General features: G+C 40.0%; 3 protein-coding genes across 6 annotated transcripts in view; all 3 read right to left on the minus strand.

Moving 5' to 3' along the window:
* The window catches only part of LOC103695878 (two-component response regulator ORR24-like), a 91,852-nt gene that overhangs the window by 55,379 nt on the left and 9,640 nt on the right, over nucleotides 1-26,833 (minus strand). The window lies entirely within an intron of this gene.
* LOC103700706 (uncharacterized protein At4g14342) lies at nucleotides 4,379-23,302 on the minus strand. 4 transcript variants are annotated; one of them, XM_088714234.2, is made up of 6 exons: nucleotides 22,754-23,256; nucleotides 20,978-21,189; nucleotides 15,591-16,150; nucleotides 6,716-6,801; nucleotides 6,492-6,615; nucleotides 4,379-4,764 (listed from the first exon to the last, which is right to left on the minus strand). In XM_088714234.2, exons 3-6 carry the CDS (start codon nucleotides 15,594-15,596, stop codon nucleotides 4,717-4,719), a joined length of 264 nt encoding a protein of 87 aa, XP_088570360.1. In that variant the 5' UTR covers nucleotides 15,597-16,150; nucleotides 20,978-21,189; nucleotides 22,754-23,256; the 3' UTR covers nucleotides 4,379-4,716. The 4 variants fall into 4 exon arrangements, with proteins under 4 accessions (XP_088570360.1, XP_038978837.1, XP_038978836.1 ...); XM_039122909.3 differs by lacking the exon at nucleotides 15,591-16,150 and having other exon boundaries at nucleotides 22,754-23,302; XM_039122908.3 differs by lacking the exons at nucleotides 15,591-16,150; nucleotides 20,978-21,189; nucleotides 22,754-23,256 and adding an exon at nucleotides 14,155-14,249.
* On the minus strand, nucleotides 16,909-20,770 carry LOC120112350 (protein BIG GRAIN 1-like E). The gene has a single exon (XM_039131420.3). It carries the CDS (start codon nucleotides 19,497-19,499, stop codon nucleotides 18,510-18,512), a length of 990 nt encoding a protein of 329 aa, XP_038987348.2. The 5' UTR covers nucleotides 19,500-20,770; the 3' UTR covers nucleotides 16,909-18,509.

Below are 26,833 nucleotides of genomic sequence, written 5' to 3' on the forward strand. Positions count from 1 at the left end.
CAAAAATTGGATTTTAATTAACTCATGCTGTGTAGTGCATGTGTTGACACATATGAAACATCTTTTAACACAGCATTTCTATATTCTGGAATCCACATATTTTTATTGGATCATCAATTGGGTTATCAATTCAGATCTAGCCCCAATCCAAACTTGATTCAATAAGCTTATCAATTATAATATTAGCATTTAAAGTCAATTATTTTCTAACAATTCAGGTTAAGACTATAGAATTAGCAGTCCTGAGCTTATGGGCAATCCAGTGACCTCTTACCATATGCATTCACTTCAGAAGGAAGCTTGAAGATGGTAAAAAGCAGAGAGTTGGATTTGAACTAGTTGTCATCGTTATCAAATGTCTACCAAAGAAAAGGTAGAATGGCCAAGCTGGAATCGACATCTTTCACGAAAACTGGAATTGACCAAGCGACGGCTACGCCGCTGGAATCGGGAGGTCGTAGGTGATATTTTTAGGAAGCTGGAAGATGTGGAGGGTGCGATTGCTGACCTCCAAAGTAGAGAGGATCAGGTGGGCGTGCTCCCAGAGGCTGATATGGTGAGTCTCCGGGGACTACTCGCCACCCACCACTCGATCCTACGGCAACATGAGATTTTCTGGAGACAGAAATCCAGAATTCAGTGGGTCAGAGAGGGTGACCGGAACACTAGTTTCTTTCACCGATCGACGGTTATTAGGAGGCAGAGGAACACTATTCGTTCCTTGCGGGATGAGCGGGGTCATTGGGTGGACGATGATTCGGCGATTAGCCACCTCCTACTCGAGTTCTTTCGCTCCCGTTGGACGGAGGATAGTGGGTCGGACGTTGCCGGCCTGCTCCCGAGAGCTGAATCCCAAATCGGGGTGGCTGCGAATGCACTATTGGTTCGACCAGTGACGGAGGGGGAGGTGCGAGAGGCTGTCTGGGCACTGGGCGAGGACAGGGCTCCGGGCCCAGATGGCTTCCCTCCTTTCTTTTTCCGGAGATACTGGAGCATCGTTCGGTTCGCAGTGGTAGAAGCGGTCCTGTGTTTCTTTAGTCGGTCAGGTATGCCTGACGACTGGAAGGCCACTTTTGTCACGCTTATACCTAAGCGAACGGATGCGTCCGAGCCGAGCCACTTTAGACCGATCAGTTTGTGCACTACTTTATACAAAGTGGTGGCAAGAATTCTGATGGATCGTATGAAGCCTTTTCTCTCCGGCATTATTTGTCAAGAGCAAGGTGCTTTTGTTGGAGGTAGGAGTATTTTCGATAACGCTATGGTGGCCCAAGAGATGATGTGGGATCTTCGACGGGCCCCGAAGCGTCGAAGCCTGATGGCTATCAAGCTGGATATGGAGCGAGCTTACGATAGAATCAGGTGGAGTTTTCTTAGGCGAGCTTTGGAGAGTCTGGGTTTCCATGAGACCTGGATTGGTTGGGTTATGGGGTGTGTTCGGAGTCCGCGGTTCTCCATCTTGATCAACGGCTCTCCGTCCCCATTCTTTAGTTCTACTATGGGGCTTCGGCAGGGATGCCCGCTATCCCCGTACCTATTCATCATCTGTTCTGATGTTTTGTCTCGATTGCTGCGGGCTGCATGTGCCGCCGGAGAGCTGGAGGCTTACGTCCCAGCTCTAGGGGCCCAGCCGATATCCCATTTACTATTCGCCGATGACTGCCTACTCCTGACGCGTGCCCGCGCAGCAGATGCCCTGGCTATTAGGCGGGCTTTGGTCGCCTATTGCTATGCATCTAGTCAGAGAGTGAATGCCCAGAAATCCTCTATCTCCTTTAGCCCGAGTTCGCCACCCGGGGTTCGACGTGAGATTCGGAGGATTCTGGAGATGCCTGAGCAGGACGGGACCTGGACATACCTGGGTGTTCCGATTACAGGTAGGAGACTGCGTGTATCTGAGTGCTCCGGGATGGTGCAACGGGTCCAAAGTAGGCTAGAGGGCTGGCGAGCAGCGTCTCTATCTATGATGGGTAGAGTTTTGCTGATTAGATCTGTCTTGGGCTCTATGCCTATCTATCTCATGACTTGCACGGTGGTACCAAGATCCGTCCTACTAAAGATTGAGCGACTGATTCGGGGCTTCTTATGGGGCTCGCTTGGGGGGGCCGTGGGGTGCACCTGGTGGCATGGGAGAGTATTTGCCTCCCTCTCAGGGAGGGTGGCCTTGGGGTGTTGTCTCTCCGGGAGAGACGAGAGTTGCTCCTCGCCCGGCATGCTTCCCGCTTCATCCTGGAGCCGCAGAGTTTCTGGACCCGGATCATGACCGCCCGCTATGGGGGGGTAGGCCGGGAGGGCGGGGTTCGAGGAGGGCGGGGGTGTTCCTTTTTATGGCGTGAGATTGCGAGATATGTGCCCATGGTGTCGGATCACACTCGATGGCTGATAGGCGATGGCCGCAGTATTGAAGTGACCAGGGACTCATGGGTTGATGGCCTCCCCCTGTGCCGTTGGCCGACTACTGTTAGTATTGAGGCTGGGGAGGGTTTACAGGTCTGTGATCTTATGACTCCCGGGGAGGCTGGATGGGACGAGATTCGATTAGCCCGCTTCTTCGGGGAGCATCTGGCGGAGCGGATTCGCTCCCTCCCTCTGCCACAGAGTGGTGGACCAGATGTACGAGTGTGGAGCTCCTCGACCAGTCCCAAAGTCAGGATGAGCGTCCTTTCTCGCATTCTTAGGCGGGAGTATGTACCTGGTCCTGACTGTGCCTGGATCTGGCGATTGGGCCTCCTCCCGAGGGTTACGCTGTTCCTCTGAAAGGTGGTCTGGGACCGTCTTCCAACGAGAGCAGTACTTGGTGGACGAGGTTTGAGGATCCCCCTAGAGTGTGGGGTGTGCGGTGTGGCCGAGACGGTCGACCATGCCTTGTTTCGGTGCTCTAGGGCGAGGGATACTTGGCGTCTGGCAGGGGTCCCGCAGCCGGTATGGATCTGTAGGGACCAGTACTTACGGGCCATGCGCTAGGCCTCGGAGTCCCCGGCGCTTCGTCAGGAGGTGACTCGAGTGAGCTGCACTGCCTACCAGATCTGGTTGGCCAGGAACGCTCGTATATTTGGTGAACGATGTATGTCGCCGAGATTTGTGGCCGAGAGTGCCCGTAGTCAGGCGGCAGAGATGTGTCATGCCTCCACCACTGGAGGGACCTTGACAGCTCGGGACATCTGGGGCCCCCACCATGCTTCGGCAGTATCTCACACGGTGTTTTTCACCTGGGAGCCCCCACCCCCGAGTTTCCTCAAGGTCAATTTTGACGGGTCAGTCCTGGATGGTGGCACGAGGGGTGGTGCGGGCTTCGTCATTCGGGACCCTTTCGCTAGGGTTGTAGCCGCTGGTGGTAGTCACTTATTTGATACCTCGGTTCCGAGTGCGGAGCTGAGCGTTGCCTGGGCAGGCTTTCGACATGCCCGGTGCGTGTTACAGGCTAGGTCTATCACCCTAGAGGGTGATTCTGCCACCGTTATCAGTTGGATCCGAGAGGGTCCTAAGGGTGACAGTAGTGACCACCCTTTGCTTCGTGATATATGGACTATGGCGAGGGATGGAGAGGCCTTTCAGGCCAAGCACATCTACCGTGAAGCCAATGGGGCTGCGGATTGGGTGGCTGCATTTGTAGCTCGCCATTCCGGAGACACATTGTGGACAGGTGATGGGGAGTTGCCTTTGGCACTCCGAGGTATCCTATTTTTTGACTTTATTGGGTGTATCTGTACCCGACAGATATGATCCACCCGTATTAGCAAAAAAAAAAAAAGGTTGAATGGCCTTTTTAAACAACATTTGAAACTTACTGAATGAAGTGATAAATTAAAATAACTGTGGTACGAGACTTTTTAACCATTGACAACCTGCCAGCATCAAGTGCCGGCTGAATTGGGGATGGCAATACTTACCCATTTAACTTAATCCAACTGGTAGATTAGATTATCTATTTAATAAAATAGTCTTATCAATATTTAGATTCTAGACCCATTTAATATATAGGTAGAGTTCGGATTGACAAGTTTTTGTCTTTTTTTTATCCAATTGGTCTGACCCGGCCTGATTGCCACCCCTCATTGGATGCTGAGTAATAAATTCTGGAGAGATTTTAAGTTGAATAAGCTGCCAGATTTATTAGCACAGCAGGCACTGCCCAAATAAAAAATAAAATAAACTACAATAAAAATCAGATTAGAGGTTTTTCGGTGGGGATGACCTGGGTGAACTCTTAGAGCTTTGGTTGCAAAATAATCTGATAAAACTTCAGGTGAAAAGACTTCTCAAAAGCTGATCAGCGTGGAGCAATGCATAGTACCTACGTCCAGCAAGTATTGCTTGACAATATTTTCAAGGAGCCGAGCAGAGCACAGAGTTCTTCCTCAACCATCACACAAAAAACTGTTAAAAATTGTTCTCAATGGCTTACCTGCTTAAATAAAAACACCATGCTGCGTACACAATCAAGACCTAACGTTTATAGCATTTAAAACCAAGCAAACTTAACCATCTCACTGAAACAGGTTCGCCAGAAATCCTAACAGAAGCAAAACAAAGTGCCACCTAAACGAGTACAGACTATCTTAAGTCCACATCCCTCATGTAAACCCAAGAGTCCACTAAAAAGACATTGTCATCATGCTCGATATGGATGCAATAATAATGCTTTCTCCTCCTCTTTCAAACAAAGCTAATATACGATGGAAGAGTATTTGCTGCAGTGCTTGCTTCGAAAATACTTCAATCCTCTTCTCTCTCGGGAGGAAGTCCACAAGGCAACAGCATTTTCTGTAAGAAAGATCAAGAAGTAAACTACCATGCAATTCAAATTAGCAAAACAAAAGGAACTATTTGCGCACAAAATTTGGGGATATTTGCATTCTTCCAGAATGGTTCAAGTCATCTTTAGTTCTTTTTCATCAAAAGGAATAGCATATCTTAATAAAACTTTACATAGCAAGATTCACCTAGGTTCCCTAACAAAAGTGCATCATTTCATCCTATATATTAAAGTCATATACATGGCACCCATCACAACTGATGCAATTCAAGGAGCACCAGCACAAGCAATATCAAAGGAATAACAGTGCCATATGGATTAGAAACTAAGAAAGACTCCTTTAATTCACAAGAATCAACTCATAGAATTGGTAGTTGGGAAAATTAATATATTAAATTGCATAAAAATACATATCATATAATTGAGGTATGTTATATTACATGATGTGTATCACTTCATTCAGATTCTTAAATGAAGTTAATGGCTTACCATAATTTGAGTTGAGACCAAAGTGATTCCCTCACCTTACATCAACATATTCTACAAGGGGTACTTTAAGTCACCCTCATAGCATGTCTCTAGGCTAAAAGATCACCAAAATCACCAACCTAGCCTGGACGTTCTTTTACCCCACTTTCAGAAGACCGTTTCACTTGGAAATTATTATTATCCGTCTTCCTCAGGCATAAAAGCATCAACTAAAACTTTAAAATCAGTACTCATCTTTTTGAGAAAAGCTTCAGAAAATGATTTCTTGGAGAGTTGTACTTAGAAGAGAAAAACCAAGTATTATTACGTAAGTTGATAAATTTTGACAAAGCCATCATGGGCCATCTCCAAGCTCAGCTCAGTGACAGCCAAGCTTTACTCTCATGTACCACATTGGTAGGAATAACCCTTATCAAGCATGTTCTTGTTGTTGCTATCATATGTATCCTCATGAAAATCTTAATCCCGAAGGACATCCTTTCAGGACTAAAGTGCATGGCTTGACTCCTGCAGACTCATTTGAAAAAATATAAACAAACTCCAGTTATTTAAGTGAAATGGAATGCTAAATTTAAAGTTTATTCAAGCCTTGGCATTTATATAAAGCACATGTGGAATTTTTCATAGGCAAGATTCTTATAGATGGCAAACTATTTACCCGGAATATCTTACTTCACCAAATTTCTATTCATAATGATTGACAAAATCCTATCTTTAAAATAGGATTAAATATAGTAGGTTCTAGAATGATCTAATAAATATTGTTATATATATATATAAATTGCATTTATTCCTTTAAACATTTAAGAATCTCAGTGAAATATCAATGATCACTTGAGACATCATTATAAAGGTTTCCTCATATATTGTGTCACTATAATACCAACTTTTGTAGAGCATCTTAAGAAAGGGTGCTTTGCAACAGTAATCCTGCTCAAGCTTTTCCATTAAAATAATACACTTAGCAAATACATTGTGAACTTTAGGGCCTTGTTATAAAGGAAAGGAACATGTATGTCTGATAGGTATTTATCTCAAATAGTGAACAAACAAAAGGAGAAGCAACTTAAATTCTAAACTTTTCATATGTGAATCAGCACATCATTAAGTTATATGTACTACTTTCACACTTCTGCAGACCCACATATTAAACTTTATTATTTTGGTGGTCTGATGGAAGACAAACACATATGAGGTCTATATAATATATAGAATTATATAGCAATAATATCTAAGAATGCCATACCTGCATAAAATTGTAGCGTTCTCTTCCAATGGATTCATTTTCAGCAATGGCGAAATATGCCAAGAGGGGGTAGTGGCCAATATATGATGCATAACTATCACGTTGGATGTTTACTGCCCATTCACTGTTTTGAAAAAGTGGGACAAACAAATTTAGATCTATAAATTAATCAAATTTACGAAAGTAGGTAAGAAGGGATGATTTATCAATATTTGGAAACTCACAATCTATTCAAGTCAGCATGCCCTGTACCAACATACTTAGCCTGAAGATGCTCAAGCTGAGAATTAATGTTAAACCTGTCGCTGGCCTGAGAACAACACAAAAAAATCAGTTCAGACATATTGTAAGCAAAAAATTTAGTTTTATCTTAAGCCAAAATTCTGACTTCATGGTAGAGCATGATTATGCACAAGTACTAAAGTGTGAATAAAAACATCTGAAATCAATGCATAAAGATAACCATCAACCCTGTGATGATAAAACTAGAGTAGCCCGATATGTCGAAGGAGAAATACTACACTCACAAAGTGATCTACCTCCAGACATGGGTTAAGAATTAATATGATAACAGGCTTACAACGAGCTCCCTAAATAAGCTGCTTTGGTGCACTCGAAGACTTGGTGGGAACCTAAGCAGACTCTTATGGAACAAGGACTGTAGAAAAGCAACTTAAACACTGGGCAGATGCTTTCATCCTACTTTATCAATGGGAAAAAGAAAAAGAAAGACCAATCAACAACTGAATAAAGAAAACTGGATGTCTCCAATGCAACATAGATACTTATAAGAAGGTCCTTTAGGAAGTGATACATGTAGATAAAGATACATAAAAGTTGATGTGCATGATCGTAACAGAGAAACACTAAGGTCATACATCATAACCTTCCGGTCTATGTCCCAGCACTCAGAAAATGGTATATTGGTAAAAAGAAATCATAATAAACATACTTATGAGTTTTAATATCATTAAGAGGGTTTTATTTTTTTCCCTGTTTTTTCTTGGGTAAGCCATTAGAAAAAGGGATGACACAAAAAATGTCCCATGAGCTGGCATTTGAATTTCTCCAAATTATTTAAGCCATCATTAATTATGAGTCCTATCATTAATTATAAGAAATTAATTGTTTGATTAACGTCTTTTAGTTTTTCATGTGAACTTCTAGTATTATGTGTCATCTTAGTACTTCATGATGTCTTTTTTCATATTTTGCACTTTCATCCCTTCTAGTCAAGGGTGAATTGATTGTTTTATTTTGTCTGCATAGAGATGGGGACACGTCTCATGTCTATGCCTATATATAGGGGCACTTTGTATGGAATAAGATATATAGTGATAAATTTGACAAGTTGAATGAAAATTCAGCATTAGGCATTGGAGTTGGAGTTCTCCTTTTTTATCTTATGCTCCTATCCTCTTGGTGGATTCCTTGTGGGAGAAGAGCATTTACCTGATTCCACTTGTGCTATCTCCTTACCTCCGACTCGGCATTTGATCCCCTAATTCTGGTGTCAAGGGATATAAGGTATAAAAAAAGTAAAGGTCACAAAAAAAGAGTGAATTTTCCCAGTGATTAGTTCTTGTGAGAGCACTTATTAATTTCTAGCTGGTAGGTGGCTTCATTTTGATCCAAATTGTTTATAAATATCATGGATTGATAAGGATGAAGGAGGTTCAACCATTATCATCAAGTGCTGAAGACTGTATAAGAGCAGGGGCAGAGTGGTAGTTTGGAATTATAGGATGATACTTTCTCCAAGCTTTCAATGTAAACTTCTTTTTCTCCTATAAGTTTTTTATCTCTTAAACTTCAAGGTTAAGCCTCCTCCTTCCTAGCCATCCATGATGACACTTGAGCCTCTTCCATCCCAAACCATAGAAAATTTGAACTGATACTGATTTAATATAGGTTGTAAAACTGATCACATTGATATCTACCAATTTTTCATCTACCTAAAAGAAAATCACCTATTGAGTGTTGATTTGTCACTTGTCTTAACTAGTTTTACGGTGAATTTTGCACTCAATCTCATTTACGAGCCTTCTAACCCTGCACCTTTGCCTTTATCTCGATCTCTTCTTATACCTCAGTTCTAGCACTCTCTGTTGAAAGAATTATATTCAATTGTTTATCCTTTATTGAGTTACCTATTGTTTCTACTTCTCAGAAATTAATCAAGAAGCCACAAGGATTACCTGTTTCCTTTTCCTAGTATTCAAATAAACTTATTATTTCACTATCTCAATTTCAGTTGATTCATCTATAGAATCCTCACTTTTAATTTTTTTTGGAAAAAATCACATAGCCCAAACAAAAATCATCCACCAGTCCTCCATGGAAGACAAGCAAAATGATCAAGAATTGGAATCCAATTGTGGAAGAACAAAACAGAATATCATTATAATATGTCTCTTGGATACGTAGACTAGCTAGAGGTATTCAGAAAATCCACTCATTAGGTGGAAGAAATAGGAAATAAACTGATTTCGATCCAAAACTCAATACTAGTGCCTCATCTAACAAAGGTAAAATAGTATGTTTCTTTAGGTTCCCCCCTGAGATAAATCTACAAAGCACTCATATATGTGTTAGTTTCATCCATCTTATTTCTCAGTGAAATTCTATACGGATCAAGTTGCGACCTGCAAACCATGACATTTGCCAATTATCTGTGACTAATCCAATGCTTTGGGAGATATTTATTTGGCCTACACATAATTACATCCAGAAAGCAAGATAAAATCAAAGTCATCATATAGATGTATATTGTATACATTCACCAAATTTGCCACAGAAAACTGTGAAAATCTCCTCCACGTCAATGCTTTTCACAGCCGCAATTTCCACTTGGTCAATTTCTATAGGATTTGCCCAGTTACCAACAAAAAAGAAAAGCAGAGGTAAGAATTTATTGAAATTTTGCCTTCTGATGGATCTAAATTAGTTCAGATGTATAACCTTCCCTTTGAAAAAGAATTTATAGAGAGAAAGAGAAGGCATAATTTGTTTTTTTTGCTTCTTCATTGCTTATTTTCTTCCTATATAAGTTTGTTTTACCTACCTAATTTCTCAAATTAATTCATTTTATTCCCTCCATAAAAAATATAAGTTCCTTTCACTCTATTAGGCTCATGTTCGAATAATTATTCTAAACTTCCCCTTACACTAATCTTTCTTTACTTTTTTTCCCTGACTTGTCTCGGTACACCCCAAAATAGAGTGCGCTTAACTACCAAAAAATAACAGAACATATTTTCACTCCATCTACCAGCGTCATGAAGAACAATTTGCAATGCATATGACAGTAGATTGAAGCTCCAAATTCAGCAAAGATATATTATCAATCAAAGTGTCTTTAATTGTTAAAAATAGAAAAAGAAGTGCAGCTTTGTTTGTTTGAAAAACTAAAAAATGACAAAAATAAATATTTCACAAGTAGTTTACATCCAATCTATACTAAAGGAGTGAATTTTCTTTAGAGTTTCAAGTGATTCTACTTATTTCACATACTGAAATAAACAGTTGGCTGATTGTCAATTTCCCACGTAAGCTAACTAATCATATCTTAAGAAAAAGTCAAATAACTTCGCACTATTCGCAACAATACCAAGAATCAGATATACTCCCACCCTAAATAGCCTTGCAAATTTATAGCCATATTTCACATGTATTAAATATGACTAATGCCAAAGCATATATGATCCATCAACAAGTTCAGCTAGAAGCAGAGTAGCCAAATAATCCAGAATAGCAGACAAAGAACCAACCATGTATCAAAAGGATGCAACAACTAGGAGACGATAATACTGAAAGAAACTAAGCTAAGCATAAATAATAACGAATCAAATTCTAAAATTTATTTCAATACCTAGTTTAGTCATCTAACAATGTTGATATTTATCAAAAGTAGGCCTTTTCTATGCTTTAAGTACCAAACTACGAACTAGGGTTTCTAAATTTATAAAAACAAAAGCCCTAGAAGGGCAAGCAGCCTGATTTAGACTATTCAAATCAAGCCTATAAATTTTCTTCATATTTTTCCTTCGCTTTCAACTCCAGTGAGGACTTAGGGTTCAAAGTTAAGCAAAAAAAAAACTAATCGACCCACAAAAACTAGCAAAGGAGGGAACATTCCTAGGGTTTTGGATCAAGAGGCATTAATCCAAAACACCACAGATTAATTCAGAGGAGAAATCGGAGTACCTGCATGGTTCTCGCTGGAAATTCGCTCTCGAGCTTGGAAGGGGATCGCCCTCAGCCAGTCTGCCCAACATTTTAGATATTGGGGGCACGAGGCGGCGGAAGACCGCGCGTATAGAAATTTCTATGCGGTCTCCAAGTTGGACCCGGATCTGAGCCATTTGGGATCTATATGGCCTTCTCAACAGAGCCAATATGGACCGCCTAAGGCCCACCGCAGTCCCAAAAAAGCTCCCTGCGAAACAGTTCCAAATCCCACAGGCATTTCAGTTTTTCTGGCTGTTCTCCTCTCCCCCCTCCTCGGCTTCTCGGAGTTCTCTCCTCTCCAGAGAAAGAAGGGGAGCCAGAGAGCTGAGAGAGAGAGGTTTTTCATTTCTGAGAGAGACTCTCCTCTCTCGGCAGGAGCCGCAGGACATCTCCCTTCGAGGCCGGGGCGCGAGTCGCGAGAGCGAACCGGCGAAGAACGCTTCTAGATCTGGCGCCGGCAGGTGGAAGTAGCTGTTCTTGGCCTCTTGGGCGAAGCCCTCGCCGGCGACTTCTTCTCCTTCGGCGGCGGGCACGGCAGCACCGCCGGGATCCGGCACTCCACCCTCTTCGGCGTCTCCCGCCAGTCTCTCTTTCTTCTCTCTCCCAGAGGACCCAGACAAGCCCTCTTTGGCTCTTTCTCTATTTTTTCAGGCAAGCCCTCTTCCCTCTTCGACTTGAGAATGCAAGGAAAGCCTCGACTTGAGAATGCAAGGAAAGCCTCGACTTGAAAATGCAAGAAAAGATAGTCTTTTCAAGTTGCCCCCTGACGTTCCAATTTTTTCACGTTGGTTCTTTCTTCTTTAAAAATTTGCAATCAAGTCCCCTATATTTTCTGACGCAATGTGAATCCAGTGATACAACCGTGGTGGGCATCAGAAGACCAGAACAGCCATAGCTCTCATCCCAAGAGGATTTAGGATGGTTATTTGGACTAAAATATCAGTCACAAAAATAGTAATTTCTTGATTATCAATTTCCTCATCCAAAAAAAAATATTTTTAACTAATGAAATATATTTTCTTTTTTTTCTTTTTCTAATCTTTGAAGTTTGAATTCATGATTGTTTTGCTTCTAGGATTTCAGTTCTTGTTGTTCTTGTTGCGACTTCGGCTCTTCTCCAACTCCACCCGTCAGTCTCCAGCACCGTTTCAAATGTCTAATAGAAAATATGAATATAAAAAAAAAGTACAAATCCCATGCTTGTATGGAGACCCATGATCCATATGGACTATGAATCAAATCTGCTCTAATACTATTTATAAAAATTTAGAAACGCATCAAAAAAGTATTATTTATATTTTTTAGTCCTATAATGATCACCAAAAAAAAGGATTTGTCTGACTGACAAGTTATGCATTACTCCTTTGCAAAGCAAGCTAGCTAACACTTATTATGAATCAAGTGGTAGACATTTGACTTAGTTATTAGCACAATGATGCTCTCATGCAAATTATTGTCATATGTATTGTTTTCATAAGCTCATCTTTCCTCGTAAATTATATGTATTGTATGGAGAGAATTAGCGAAAGGTATATAGTGCATGATCTTTAGAAACAAATTTTCGGGTGAAGAAGATATAATCAAGTTAGCAAGCAGATTGTTTTGGCCGCATTAGCTGGACTTAATTTCCTCTCTCAGGACTGCTATTGCTATTAGAGTATTCCAACAAGCTAGGATTTCAGTGAGCAAATCCAGTTGTATTTTTCATTTTATTCTTGTCAGGATGGAGTGTAATCTCTTCTTGTTAATTAGCTTTATGTTCTTCTCATCACTACTCCTCCTTGGTTAACTTCCAGCTGAGACCTGACATGGAGAAGAGGGTAGAAACAGGAACATGTCTGTTGTTTACTCTCAAAAGGAAATGTTCTGCTGTTCCTCAAATGTATACAGATTTTTAGCCATCTTTTAGATTTCCAGACATGCACGCGTGCGAGACAGGAACATCTCAGACTCTTCTAAAATGATAGAGTTTGTCCCCGGCAATCTATGGCTGCATTCGATAACAAATGAAGTGGTCTTCTCCTCACTGTTTGTCATGGCTGCTCCTTTTGTTTCTCTCTCTCATATCACTGTGAAAGACAACCAGAAAGACCCCACATTAATAGAATTTTCACCGCTGCACAAGCTTACTTCCAATTTTTTGTTTCCTTTCATGAGATGACCTAATTTGAGTCTACGTATACAGATGTTGTGGGACACCAAAAGATGCACAGTTCTGATTTTAGATGTACTTTCCACTATGGTGTTGAGATCTAACAATTTCCAAGATCAACCAAACATTGATAAACTCTTGGTTCACAAAGATATTGTTTGCTTGATTATCAATTCTGTTGTCTTGGAAAAGGTGAGGTGCAATTGGGACTATTATAATGCAGGATCCGACCATTATTCGGCTTGACCCGGACCTAATCCATAACCAAACCTAATCCATAACCCGGACTTAATAATTATGCCTTAAAAAGTTCAAAATTAAGAAAGAAACCATCCCAAACCTATCGATTCATGGGTTGGATCTTCTTTGACATCCCATAAGATCCATTAACTTGAAGCCAATTTGGGTTGGATCTAGGTCCAGTCAGACTTAATCCAATCCAACCCAACTTTCCCACTTCCAGTGATGGGAAAGGTGCAGCTTTACAAGAAGAGGAGAAAGTGGGGAAGGATCCATTGTCTAGCTGTAATTTTTAAATCTCTACAACTTTTATGGATTTTAGTTGCCTTGATTTAACAAAAGAAGAAAAAGAAGCATTGCTTATTGGAGGACTTTCCCCCCTCCTGCTTTCTTGTTTTCTGTAATATATCCTTTCTTTTAATCATCATTTCTGACATTGACATCTCCATCTATGTATCATCCTATGTTCAATCCATAATTAGATTGACTAAAACATGTTCAGTAATGAAAAGTGAGATCCACTATTATTAATTAGCAAATTTGGGGCTTGGTCACTGCTGAATTTTATATCTAAGCTAACAAGAAGCATTAAATGAGTAAGATATCAGAGCACCATTCATTGCCCCCACCTTTTAGGTCTCAAATCTTTTTCCATGCCATCACTATGGAGCAATGATAATTCAATGTGATATTAGCAGCACCAATTGTGTTAGAGAGAGAGAGAGAGAGAGAGAGAGCTTTACAAGGATAAAAAGTAACTTTTTAGTATAATCATGAACAACAGAAGAAGCAGATCATCAGAAGCAATATTAGCTTTACAACAGAAGCTTCTTCTGTTCTATTTTCACTCCAGAGAGATACATCTGATCACAACCAATCCCCATATATAAAAAATATAAGTCAGAAAAATTGAAACAAAAGAGTGACACAGAATATAGGTTCTTAAAAGGGAACACTAGTAGTGGAAGATCCTCTCTCAACTATCTCCATTTCTGTGGTCCCATAGAAGGGCAGATTAATTCAGAGGAGAAATCGGAGTACCTGCATGGTTCTCGCTGGAAATTCGCTCTCGAGCTTGGAAGGGGATCGCTCTCAGCCAGCCTGCGCGACGCTTTAGATATTGGGGGCACGAGGCGGCGGGAGACCGCGTGTATAGAAATTTCTATGCGGTCTCCAAGTTGGACCCGGATCTGAGCCATTTGGGATCTAGATGGATCCAATATGGACCGCCTAAGGCCCCCGGCCCAAGGAAGGCCCACCGCAGTTCCAAAAAAGTTACCTAATTTGTTTTTTTTGCTTCTTCATTGCTTATTTTCTTCCTATAACAGTTTGTTTTACCTACCCTAATTTCTCAAATTAATTCATTTTATTCCCTCCTCCATAAAAAATATAAGTTCCTTTCACTCTATTAGGCTCATGTTCGAATAATTATTCTAAACTTCCCCTTACACTAATCTTTCTTTACTTTTTTTCCCTGACTTGTCTCGGTACACCCCAAAATAGAGTGCTCTTAACTACCAAAAAATAACACTCCATCTACCAGCGTCATGAAGAACAATTTGCAATGCATATGACAGCTAGATTGAAGCTCCAAATTCAGCAAAGATATATTATCAATCAGAGTGTCTTTAATTGTTAAAAATAGAAAAAGAAGTACAGCTTGGTTTGTTTGAAAAACTAAAAAATGACAAAAATAAATATTTCACAAGTGGTTTACATCCAATCTATACTGAAGGAGTGAATTTTCTTTAGAGTTTCAAGTGATTCTACTTATTTCACATACTGAAATAAACAGTTGGCTGATTGTCAATTTCCCATATAAGCTAACTAATCATATCTTAAGAAAAAGTCAAATAACTTCGCACTGTTCGCAACAATACCAAGAATCAGATATACTCCCACCCTAAATAGCCTTGCAAATTTATAGCCATATTTCACATGTATTAAATATGACTAATGCCAAAGCATATATGATCCATCAGCAAGTTCAGCTAGAAGCAGAGTAGCCAAATACTCCAGAATAGCAGACAAGGAACCAACCATGTATCAAAAGGATGCAACAACTAGGAGACGATAATACTGAAAGAAACTAAGCTAAGCATAAATAATAACGAATCAAATCCTAAAATTTATTTCAATGCCTAGTTTTAGTCATCTAACAATGTTGATATTTATCAAAAGAAGGCCTTTTCTATGCTTTAAGTACCAAACTACGAACTAGGGTTTCTAAATTTATAAAAACAAAAGCTCTAGAAGGGCACGCAGCCTGATTTAGACTATTCAATTCAAGCCTATAAATTTTCTTCATATTTTTCCTTCGCTTTCAACTCCAGTGAGGACTTAGGGTTCAAAATTAAGCAAAAAAGAAACTAATCGACCCACAAAAACTAGCAAAGGAGGGAACATTCCTAGGGTTTTGGATCAAAAGGCATTAATCCAAAACCCCACAGATTAATTCAGAGGAGAAATCGGAGTACCTGCATGGTTCTCGCTGAAAATTCGCTCTCGAGCTTGGAAGGGGATCGCTCTCCGCTTGGACAACCCAGACAAGCCCTCTTTGGCTCCTTCTCTGTTTTTCAGGCAGGCCCTCTGCCCTCTTCGACTTGAGAATACAAGAAAAGATGGTATTTTCAAGTTGCCCCCTGACGTTCCAATGTTTTCACGTTGATCCTTTCTTCTTTAAAAATTTGCAATCCAGTTACCCATATTTTCTGACGCAATGTGAATTGTGATGCAACCATGATGGGCATCAAAAGACAAGAACAGCCATAGCTCTCATCCGAAGAGGATTTAGGATGGTTATTTGAACTAAAATATCAGTCACAAAAATAGTAATTTCTTGATTATCAATTTCATCCAAAAAAAATATTTTTTACTAATGAAATATATTTTCTTTTTCTATTCTTTTTCTAATCTTTGAAGTTTGAATTCAGGATTGTTTTGCTTCTCAGGATTTCAGCTACTCATACGTGTTCTTGTTGCGACTTCGGCCTCTTCTCCAACTCCACTCGCCAGTTTCCGGCACCGCTTCAAATGTCTAATAGAAAATATGAACGTGGGTATGAAAAAAAAGGTACAAAAGTTTAATGAATCTTGAGTACAAAAATTTGATTAGTAACTTTTGCATCTCAGAAAGCTAGACTAATTATTTTTAAATAAATTTTTAAAATATTTTGCACTTATTAAAATTTTTTATCACTTTTTTAAAAAGAATAAGACCTCTCTTAGTGAGTTTACTTTAGGCCCCCAAATGCATTAAGCCGTCTCAGTGTGGAACTAAACCCATGCTTGCATGGAGACCCATGATCCAATGATCCATATGGACTGTGAATCAAATCTGTTCTAATACTATTTATAAAAATTTAGAAACTCATCAAAAAAGTATTATTTATATTTTTTAGTCCTATAATGATCATCAAAGAAAAGATTTGTCTAACTGACAAGTTATGCATTACTCCTTTGCAAAGCAAGCTAGCTAACACTTATTATGAATCAAGTGGTAGACATTTCACTTAGTTATTAGCACAATGATGCTCTCATGCAAATTATTGTCATATGTATTGTTTTCATGAGCTCATCTTTCCTCCTAAATTATATGTATTGTATGGAGAGAATTAGCGAAAGGTATATAGTGCATGATCTTTAGAAACAAATTTTCAGGTGAAGAAGATATAATCAAGTTAGCTAGCAGATTGTTTTGGCCGCATTAGCTGGACTTAATTTCCTCTCTCAGGACTGCTATTGCTATTAGAGTACTCCAACAAGCTAGGATTTCAGTGAGGAAATCCAGTTGTATTTTTCATTTTATTTTTGTCTGGATGGAGTGTAATCTCTTCTTGTTAATTAGCTTTATGTTGTTCTCATCACTACTCCTCCTTGGTTAACTTCCAGCTGAGACCTGACATGGAGAAGAGGGTAGAAACAGGAACATGTCTGCTGTTTACTCTCAAAAGGAAATGTTCTGCTGTTCCTCAAATGTGTATAGATTTTTAGCCATCTGTTAGATTTCCAGACATGCACGCGTGCGAGACAGGAACATCTCACCCTCTTCTAAAATAATAAGTCTGTCCCCCGCAATCTATGGCTGCATTCAATAACAAATGAAGTGGTCTTCTCCTCACTGTTTGTCATGGATGCTCCCTTTGTTTCTCTCTCTCTTATCACTGTGAAAAACAACTAGAAAGACCCCACATTAATAGAATTTTCACTGCTGCACAAGCTTACTTCCAATTTTTTGTTTCCTTTCATGAGATGACCTAATTTGAGTGTATGTATACAGATGTTGTGGGACACCAAAAGATAGATGTACTTTCCATTTTCACTCTCAGTAGTGTTGAGATCTAACAATTTCCAAGATCAACCAAACATTGATAAACTCTTGGTTCACAAAGATATTGTTTGCTTGATTATCAATTCTGTTGTCTTGGAAAAGGTGAGGTGCAATTGGGACTATTATAATGCAGGATCCGACCATTATTCGGCTTGACCCGGACCTAATCCATAACCAAACTTAATAATTATGCCTTAAAAAGTTCAAAATTAAGAAAGAAACCATCCCAAACCTATCGATTCATGGGTTGGATCTTCTTTGACATCTCATAAGATCCATTAACTTGAAGCCAATTTGGGTTGGATCTAGGTCCAGTCAGACTTAATCCAATCCAACCCAACTTTCCCACTTCCAGTGATGGGAAAGGTGCAGCTTTACAAGAAGAGGAGAAAGTGGGGAAGGATCCATTGTCTAGCTGTAATTTTTAAATCTCTACAACTTTTATGGATTTTAGTTGCCTTGATTTAACAAAAGAAGAAAAAGAAGCATTGCTTATTGGAGGACTTTCCCCCCTCCTGCTTTCTTGTTTTTTGTAATATATCCTTTCTTTTAATCATCATTTCTGACATTGACATCTCCATCTATGTATCATCCTATGTTCAATCCATAATTAGATTGACTAAAACATGTTCAGTAATGAAAAGTGAGATCCACTATTATTAATTAGCAAATTTGGGGCTTGGTCACTGCTGAATTTTATATCTAAGCTAACAAGAAGCATTAAATGAGTAAGATATCAGAGCACCATTCATTGCCCCCACCTTTTAGGTCTCAAATCTTTTTCCATGCCATCACTATGGAGCAATGATAATTCAATGTGATATTAGCAGCACCAATTGTGTTAGAGAGAGAGAGAGAGCGCTTTACAAGGATAAAAAGTAACTTTTTAGTATAATCATGAACAACAGAAGAAGCAGATCATCAGAAGCAATATTAGCTTTACAACAGAAGCTTCTTCTGTTCTATTTTCACTCCAGAGAGATACATCTGATCACAACCAATCCCCATATATAAAAAATATAAGTCAGAAAAATTGAAACAAAAAAGTGACACAGAATATAGGTTCTTAAAAGGGAACACTAGTAATGGAAGATCCTCTCTCAACTATCTCCATTTCTGTGGTCCCATAGAAGGGCAGTCCACTTGAGAACTCCCCAAACTCAATATTCTTCAACTCAAAAAGATCAGAGCTGGAGTCAGTCTCCCCTCCATTATCCTCCATACTCTCCTCCTTTCTTCTAAACTCATCCCCACATTCCCCATGCTTCTCGAAGAACCCCTCTTTATTTCTATGTAACACCCATCTGTTCTCCAACAGCCCTTCATTCCAAGCCACATCAAGCTTCCCACCACCCAAAACCTTGCTTTTGTCATGAAGTCTATCACTGAACTTAGCTATCTCAGCTAGCCAAGTCTCCCCTTGTACCCTTCTCTCATCCCAAACCTCTCTTTGTGGACAGAAAGTTGCCACCTTTGGCTGGCCATGGGCCAACTTATAGCTTCCGCACTGTTCCTCCTGCGACTTTGCTGGGATGTTGGTGTGAGGGGGAGGGGTGCTCCGGGAGTGGCAACTCCTCCTACTCCTCCCTCCAGGCCTCTCTTCTAACTCTCCATCCTTCGATGACTTGGCGGTGGTGCAAGACTTGGATTTCCTCTTAGAACCAGTTTGGTTAAATATAGAGTTTAGAAAGCTAGCCAACCTAGTACCAGGGGAGCTTGGTTGCTTACCCTTCCTCTCATTGGAATGGCATTTCTCCACCCCTTGGCACTCTTGGGGAGGTATGGTCGTCATTGGTGTGTCCAAACTTTTCCTCTCTTCCCTCCAAAGCACACCGTCTTCCCCAATGACTCTCTGAGGACCAATTCTTCCGGCGAGACCAACTTCGTCCATGGCACCGGCAAAGTAGCGTACTGCCTCGAAGACGTCGAGCTCACCAGAGTCATGCCGACGGTGAGCTCGCCTGGAGCGGACGCTGTTGTCAGTGTTTGACAGCCCGATGGAGGACATTGTAGAGGAGTGGGTGCACAAGGACATGGATGTGTGGATTCCCTGCATGGGGTTGTCGGATGGTTCTTATAGGCTGGAGATAGTGGAGGAGGCTTGAGAGAGACTGGTGAAATGAAGGTGGCCTTTGGAATGGAGGAGAGTGGTGGACTGGTGAGGGGGGACAACACTTTTTAACTCCACCCACCACCACTAGAACAATGCATGCTTGAGAATTGCTTGATGAGAGGCCAACCTAACGCTATTTATGCTGCCCAACAGTACAGAGAGAAGGAAAAAGGCAGCAAGGTGGGATCTTGAACAGTGTTACAGCCTAGCATGTGATGAAGATGTTGGGAAAAAAGAGTTTCGCCTCCTTTGGTTTATTGGCCAGGCTTCATTGGAGGAGATTTTTGGCTTGATTGGGTTTCATAAATATGTCAACAAGAGAACATTATTCTTTTAACTTCTTTTGGATTTTATATCCACTAGGTAGCTTTTTCTAGGAGCCAAAGCCATCTCTGTCTTATGTTGTGAAGAAGATGCTTTACTTTTTGGGAGCTGATCGGGACATAGATGTGACCAAGGGAGGTTGTTTTAAAACCTTAAGCTTGCATTTTGCAGTAAATATGAGAAAGAAAAACATTTTCATGTTATAAGAAGAGGAAGAAGGGAGAAGAATGATAGACATGAGAAACACACTGAAGCCTACTTCTGATCGCAATTCAGCTCTATTCCTTGCTGTTGCTCTGTTCCTAGTAGTTTTGCTTGTTAGAACTTTCTTCAAAATTCTTACAACCTTGTAACCTTTTATTCTTTCCTTGTACCTTCTGAAGCTCCAGAGTTCTTTTGTAAACAGTTTCCTCAATAAAGTTGGGTGGCATGGCCTCCCGTTCTCTCTCTCTCTCAAAAAAAAAAAAAACAACTTATTGATGCAAAAAAAGATAGACATGAGAAACACAAACTGTGAGATATGGGGCTGAAGTCGGCAGCCCCAGCCGACTTCAGCCCCGTTCCTATTTTTGGGAGGACCAGAACAGAGGATCGCGATTGCGATCCTCTCCGGCTCCTTCGGGGACAAATGGGGCAAGGGCGCCGTGGGTATCCCGCGGCACCCCCCCTCCGGTCACACCGCGGCCGATCACGGCCGCGGATCGCGCTCGACCGCCGCGATTTTCGCGGCGGAGGGCCGTTATGATGGGCGATTTTCAATACCTAGTTTAGTCATCTAACAATGTTGATATTTATCAAAAGTAGGCCTTTTCTATGCTTTAAGTACCAAACTACGAACTAGGGTTTCTAAATTTATAAAAACAAAAGCTCTAGAAGGGCACGCAGCCTGATTTAGACTATTCAATTCAAGCCTATAAATTTTCTTCATATTTTTCCTTCGCTTTCAACTCCAGTGAGGACTTAGGGTTCAAAATTAAGCAAAAAAGAAACTAATCGACCCACAAAAACTAGCAAAGGAGGGAACATTCCTAGGGTTTTGGATCAAAAGGCATTAATCCAAAACCCCACAGATTAATTCAGAGGAGAAATCGGAGTACCTGCATGGTTCTCGCTGGAAATTCGCTCTCGAGCTTGGAAGGGGATCGCTCTCCGCTTGGACGACCCAGACAAGCCCTCTTTGGCTCCTCTGTTTTTCAGGCAGGCCCTCTGCCCTCTTCGACTTGTATTCAAGATGGTCTTTTCAAGTTGCCCCCTGACGTTCCAATGTTTTCACGTTGATCCTTTCTTCTTTAAAGATGGTTATTTGAACCTTAAAAAAAAAAAAAAAAACTTATTGATGCAAAAAAAGATAGACATGAGAAACACAAACATGCTTCTTCAAGGCTTGAGGTGTTTCTGGGAAGATCTCAAAGTACAGGTTCTGAAAGGTTTCTTTCAAGCATATATTGTAATATGCCTTCTGATTATTTCTTTGAATGTTGTTTTGGGTTTAATTCTTGGATAATTCTTTCGGCAGAGAAGTTATACCTTAAAAGCAGGGTTCTGACCATACTGTTACAGCTATGATGAATGATGGTCTAATTCCGAAATTTGCATAATATTATAAGCAACCATTAACTGAAAATTTAAAAGAAAACTACTTTAACAGTAATCTTCTTTTTTTTCTTTCAGATTATGGTGGCTAATTTAGCATTAGTATGTTAAAAGATGGCTTTGCTTGATTCACAATGTGCAGTGCTATTCTTCAGAATTATTTCTTGAGAAAAAAGATGTCAAAAAAGAATTTATCAATTAAATTTCATAAGCAAACATTAGATTCAAATATAGATAATTTATTGCTATAAACTTCCACATCTATATACGACAGGCATTGTGTGTGTGTTTTGAGCAAAAGATAAGGATCATGTTATCCGGCCAGTATGTGCATTGTAGCTTTAAACTGTGATAATGGCCGTCGCAGGCAACCATGATTGGAATGCTGTGCATTGTAGCATCATGTTATCCTTAGGCTGTTAGCCTTAGGCCTTAGCCCGACCCAACCTGTTTTATACATTAAGCAGCACAAGAAAAAAAAGAAGATAAATGTAGAAAACATTATAAAAATCGTCCCAACATCATTGGCATTAAAAAATTATTCAATCTTTACCAAAAAGCTGAACATAAAGAATATAAGTTATTTGTTCATTCATCAATTTACATATGGAATTGCCCGAAAATACTATCTGCATCACATAGAACAAATGTCAATATACATGATTGCCTCTGATGCTAGGAAAGCACAATACTTCTTATGTATACAAAATTTTTGAATACAAAATCTCCCACCCTGTGTTGAAGTATACAAAATTACAAATCAACAAAAGGCAAGTTATTAAAGCAGAAGGAAGCATAACATATGAAGACAGTGAACTTATTATAACCAATGATTTTAAGGCCAAAGAAAGCCCCTCTTACAGTCTTACTAAGAGGATCAACGCTTTAAGCATAAATCTTACTATTATTTTTCCAAAAAAATGACACTCTCATTCTAAGAAAGCTACAGTATTTTGTATAACATGACGGCATGCATCTTGGGGTTTTACCAGCATTCAAAAAAATACCACTTAAAAACAATTATTCTTGTGCAGAATCTATGTAGAATCTTCCACAAGAACTACTACTCTACTAGACTGTTTATACCAAAAAGCATTCGCAACTCAAACTGTAAACGAAAAAAAAAATAAAAAAATAAATGAAGAAAACAGAGCCAAAATTTTAGACCCCATAGAGAATAGAAGAAGCTAGCCTAGGATAAACCCCACAGAGAATAGAAGAAGGGAGGAACCGAAAAAAGATCACCCCAGCCGAAAGAAGAAAAGGTGGATCATTTTTACCTCGGTAGAGCAGAGGATCCGACCTCTTTAGGAGCAGTCGAGCAGAGATTCAACCTTGGTTCCCAGGACCCGTCGAGCCGCCGCGGTCACCGTCGATGGGGAGGCCGAAGTTGTCGGCACGGGGGAGGAGAGGGCGGAGGTGGAGGTCCGGAGGAGAGGACTCCGGAGGCGAAGAATCCGGAGGAGAGGAGAGGGGAGAGACTCGAGAGAGACTGAGGGAGGGAATAGAGCTCGGGCGGGGCACAAACCCTAACCCTAAGTCCCTAACTAAGGAGAAGTCGCGGACGGTGGAGTGTGGTCCTCGAGCCGCCGCGGTGGCCGTCGATGGAGAGGCCGAACTTATCCACACGGAGGAGGAGAGGGCGGAGGCGGTGGTCTGGAGGAGAGGGCTTGGGAGGCGAAGAATCGGGAGGAGAGGAGAGGGGACTAGGGAAGAAACTTGAGACTTGAGAGGCGACGGCAGCACAAACCCTAAATCCCTAAGGCCACGAACTCACGAAGTCGAGAAGTCGCGGGCGGTGGACGGGTTAAACGGGTCGCGCTGAAGTTGGGCCGACGCGGGAAGTTGGGCCGATGCAAATAAAACGGGCTGAAGCGGGTCTATCAGCCCAATAGCTAAACGGGTTAAACGGATTACACGGGTCATACATCTGAAATCCGTATCTGACCCAATTAATAAACGGGTCAGACATTTAAAACCCGTATCCGACCCGAACCCGTTTAGACCAAACCCAAACCTGTTTATGGCGGGTCGAACGCGAGTCGGGTTGGCGGGTCAGGTCATATTTTGCCACCCTTAGTTATCCCTCCATCACACAATATTGTCTCCTGTGGATTTTCAATAGGCAAGCATTAACTTATTCAAGGCATCCAATTATCTACATTTCTCCGGGTCCCTCCTTCAAACCACGTAGTACATTGCTTCTACTTTGGTTATAAACAGGGGCAACACCAAAGAATAATGGGTGTGTAAGTAGAATTGAAAAAGAGTACACTTTTTAACTGTAGTGGCCCCATATACTGGTGCAAACAATCCAGGCCAAGCTGCTCAGCTCGGCTCAGTATGTTGGAAGAGCTTCTTGAGCTTAGCTCGAGCTCGGGCTAAGCTTTGGATCAGCACGGTTCAGCCAAACTTTGAGCCGAGCTTTAACTTAGCGAAGCCTGATTTCTCTATTATTTTTCAAATCGAACCATTGTTCAAGCTCAGTTGTTTTGGAGCAGAGCTTCAAAAAAAGAATATATATATATATATATATATATATATATATATATATATATATATATATATATATATATATTGAGCTTGGCTAGTTAATTTTTCGACCGGGTCAAGTTTGAACCAGCAAACCCTAGCACCCGATGTGTTGATAAATGAATCAACTTTGCTTCCCCAAACTTCCTTGGAGCAATGTTAATTGAAAATGTTAAAGACATCCATGCATGACTTATCGATGTTTATGCCTGCATGCGTATATCAAGGGTTGTGGAGTCAAGTTAATATAAGTCAAGATGCTAACTTAAAGCAAACCAGAAATTATGGGATCAAAAGAACATGGCAGCAAGTGGCATGCACGATGCCACACTACGTGGCACATGTTCCAAACCTTGAGAGGCCCACAAAAGAAACAGTGTGAAGCTCCTGGCTGACTGCCACAACAAGCAATGGCCCTGTTACGCCATTTGAGGGCCAAGGTATCACGAATCTTTGGCAGAGTTAATCCAAGCCAAGTTTGGGGAGTCACTCTTATCATTTCTTTGTATGGTTGCTTTCGTTCTTTTCTGGGGTACATGTATGGTTGCTTTCGTTCTTTTCTGCCTCCAAGCATTCTAAAAGTCAACATTGGCTGGCCTTCCGCTCCTCTGGAGTCCTAGCTTTTGGGGCAAACGTTCAGGAATAGTTATTTTCCTTTTGCTCAGCTCCATACAACTTAGATAGCATTGAGCCTCTTCACCTCACAAGTCCCATCTTTGCCATCTTCAATAGGATATTTCCTTTCCTATGAGAATAAGGAGCCAGCTTTTGGTGATCGTAGATCACTAGTTGTTGAAATATTTGCAGAAGAAGAGAACAATAAGAGAGAGAAAAAGAGAGAAAGAAAAGTGATTTCATTTCTCTATTTCATTACATTCGATATATCTCGGGAGTTACATATACTTATGTATAGACTCCATATAAAAAAAATAATGTAGGCTGATATATAATCATAATAACAAAGAAAAATATTATGGGTGATACAGATTATTATGTGATCCCTAAAATCACTCGAAGAAAATCTTGCTAATAAAGAAAAATAATATAGGTTGATACATGATCATGCTAATAAAAAAAATAATAAGGATGATGCAGGTTGTTACGTGTCACTAAAATTATGCTAACATCCTCCCTCAAACTCGAAATGGTACTGTAGATGCAAATTTGAGTTTGAAAACTAGATTACGAATACATCCAGAAACTCAGGTACTAGATCAAGAGTTAAAGTAGCAGCTCAAAAACTGACGTGATAGACTCAGAGCTGACATAGCAACTCAAAAGCTGATGTGGTGGTACATCAAGAATTGATGTGGCAGAACATGAGCTATTATAGCAGCTCAGAAGCTGATGCAGCAGATTAGAAGTTGACATAACAACTCAAAAGATGATATGACAGACTGATGTGTCAAGCTGATGTGAGAATATAGAGAATTTGATATGGCAGAACAAAAACTAACATCGTAGCTTAAAAACTGATGTGGCAAATCAGAAAGCTAACATAACAAACTGATGTATTTGACAATACTAACGTAGCTCATTGATGTGGTAGACTAATGCGTCCACCAACATGACTGACTAACATAGCAAACTATTGTTTGTCGATGTCTCTAACTGACATGACATATTAATGTGTCTACCAATGTGGCTAATTAACTTGTTTGATGATGTGGCAATGAGAAGATACATGAAAGATGACAGTTGCAGTGAAGACAGAGCTCAGAGAGAAGGCAACCGAAGGTTGACGATCCTCGTAGACAAAGGCACTATGGAAAAGAAGCAAAAGACGTCGAACTTGATAGTGAAAGAACTGGAGGCAGCAAATAAAACTAGAGATGAAGAGAATGGGGTTGAGCAACGGTGAGGAGAAACGACTGAAGATCTGAAGCTGAGAAGAAAAGTAATGGAGATGAGCTACAGATCCATTAGAAAATAGAAGATCTTCGAGTATTAATCCACTAAAAATAGATGATATATAGATCTACTAAGGAGTATGAGATCTTTGAATGTTGATTCACTAGAAAATAGAAAATCTGCGAAAAAATAGAGAATCTGCGAATCTACCAGAAATAAAAGATTTTGGGTGTTAATTTACGAGGAAACAGATATCAATAGATGGGTAATGGGGTCTTTAAAGCTTCTATACATCACAATGATGACCACAACAAAGACAGAAGAGATGGTGGCAGTAGATTAGGTGATCGATGGCTCTGATACTATTTTAAAATATTTATAAAAAATGAGAAAAACAAGAGAAAAAGAGAAAAAGAAAAGTAATTTTATTTTTCTATTTTATTACTTTCCGTACATCTCAAGGATTATATATATTCGTGTACAAAACTTCATATAAGGAAAATAATATAGGCTGATATATGATCACGCTAACAAAAAAAAAATATTATAGATGGTACAAGTTGTTATACGATCTCTAAAAATATTCTAACAAGATTTTGCTAATAAAAAAATAATATAAGTTGATACAGAATCATGCTAACAAAAAACAATAATATGGGCGATGTAGATTATTACGTGATCGCTAAAATTATGCTAACACCAGTAATTCTTATCCCAGAATAATCTAATCCCCGATGATTTAAGATCATCGTGTTTAATATGCTATATTTCGGTGATTAAAGATTCCAGATATCCATGAGTAACATATTTAATATTTTGTAAAAATGCAAAATCATTGACCATATAATACTAAAACTATCTATTTGTATATTCCATATTAATACATTTCATAAAAATATATTTATTAGTCCTATAAATTATTAATCATATAAAAATATATTATTTTTTATTATAGAATTAATATTTTCATTCATACT

This window comes from Phoenix dactylifera, chromosome 18 (genome assembly GCF_051530095.1).
Source record: "Phoenix dactylifera cultivar Ajwa chromosome 18, Ajwa_hap1_PhDact_Kaust_v1.1, whole genome shotgun sequence".
Taxonomy (NCBI): domain Eukaryota; kingdom Viridiplantae; phylum Streptophyta; class Magnoliopsida; order Arecales; family Arecaceae; genus Phoenix; species Phoenix dactylifera.

Coding starts and splice junctions, on each gene's coding strand:
- LOC120112350 (XM_039131420.3), bottom strand. CDS start 19,499: ATGCAGGGAATCCACACATCCATGTCCTTGTGCACCCACTCCTCTACA.
- LOC103700706 (XM_039122909.3), bottom strand. Junction 6,616..6,715: donor CATGCTGACTTGAATAGATT/GTGAGTTTCCAA, acceptor TTTTCAAAACAG/TGAATGGGCAGTAAACATCC. Junction 4,765..6,491: donor AACGCTACAATTTTATGCAG/GTATGGCATTCT, acceptor TCTTTCTTACAG/AAAATGCTGTTGCCTTGTGG.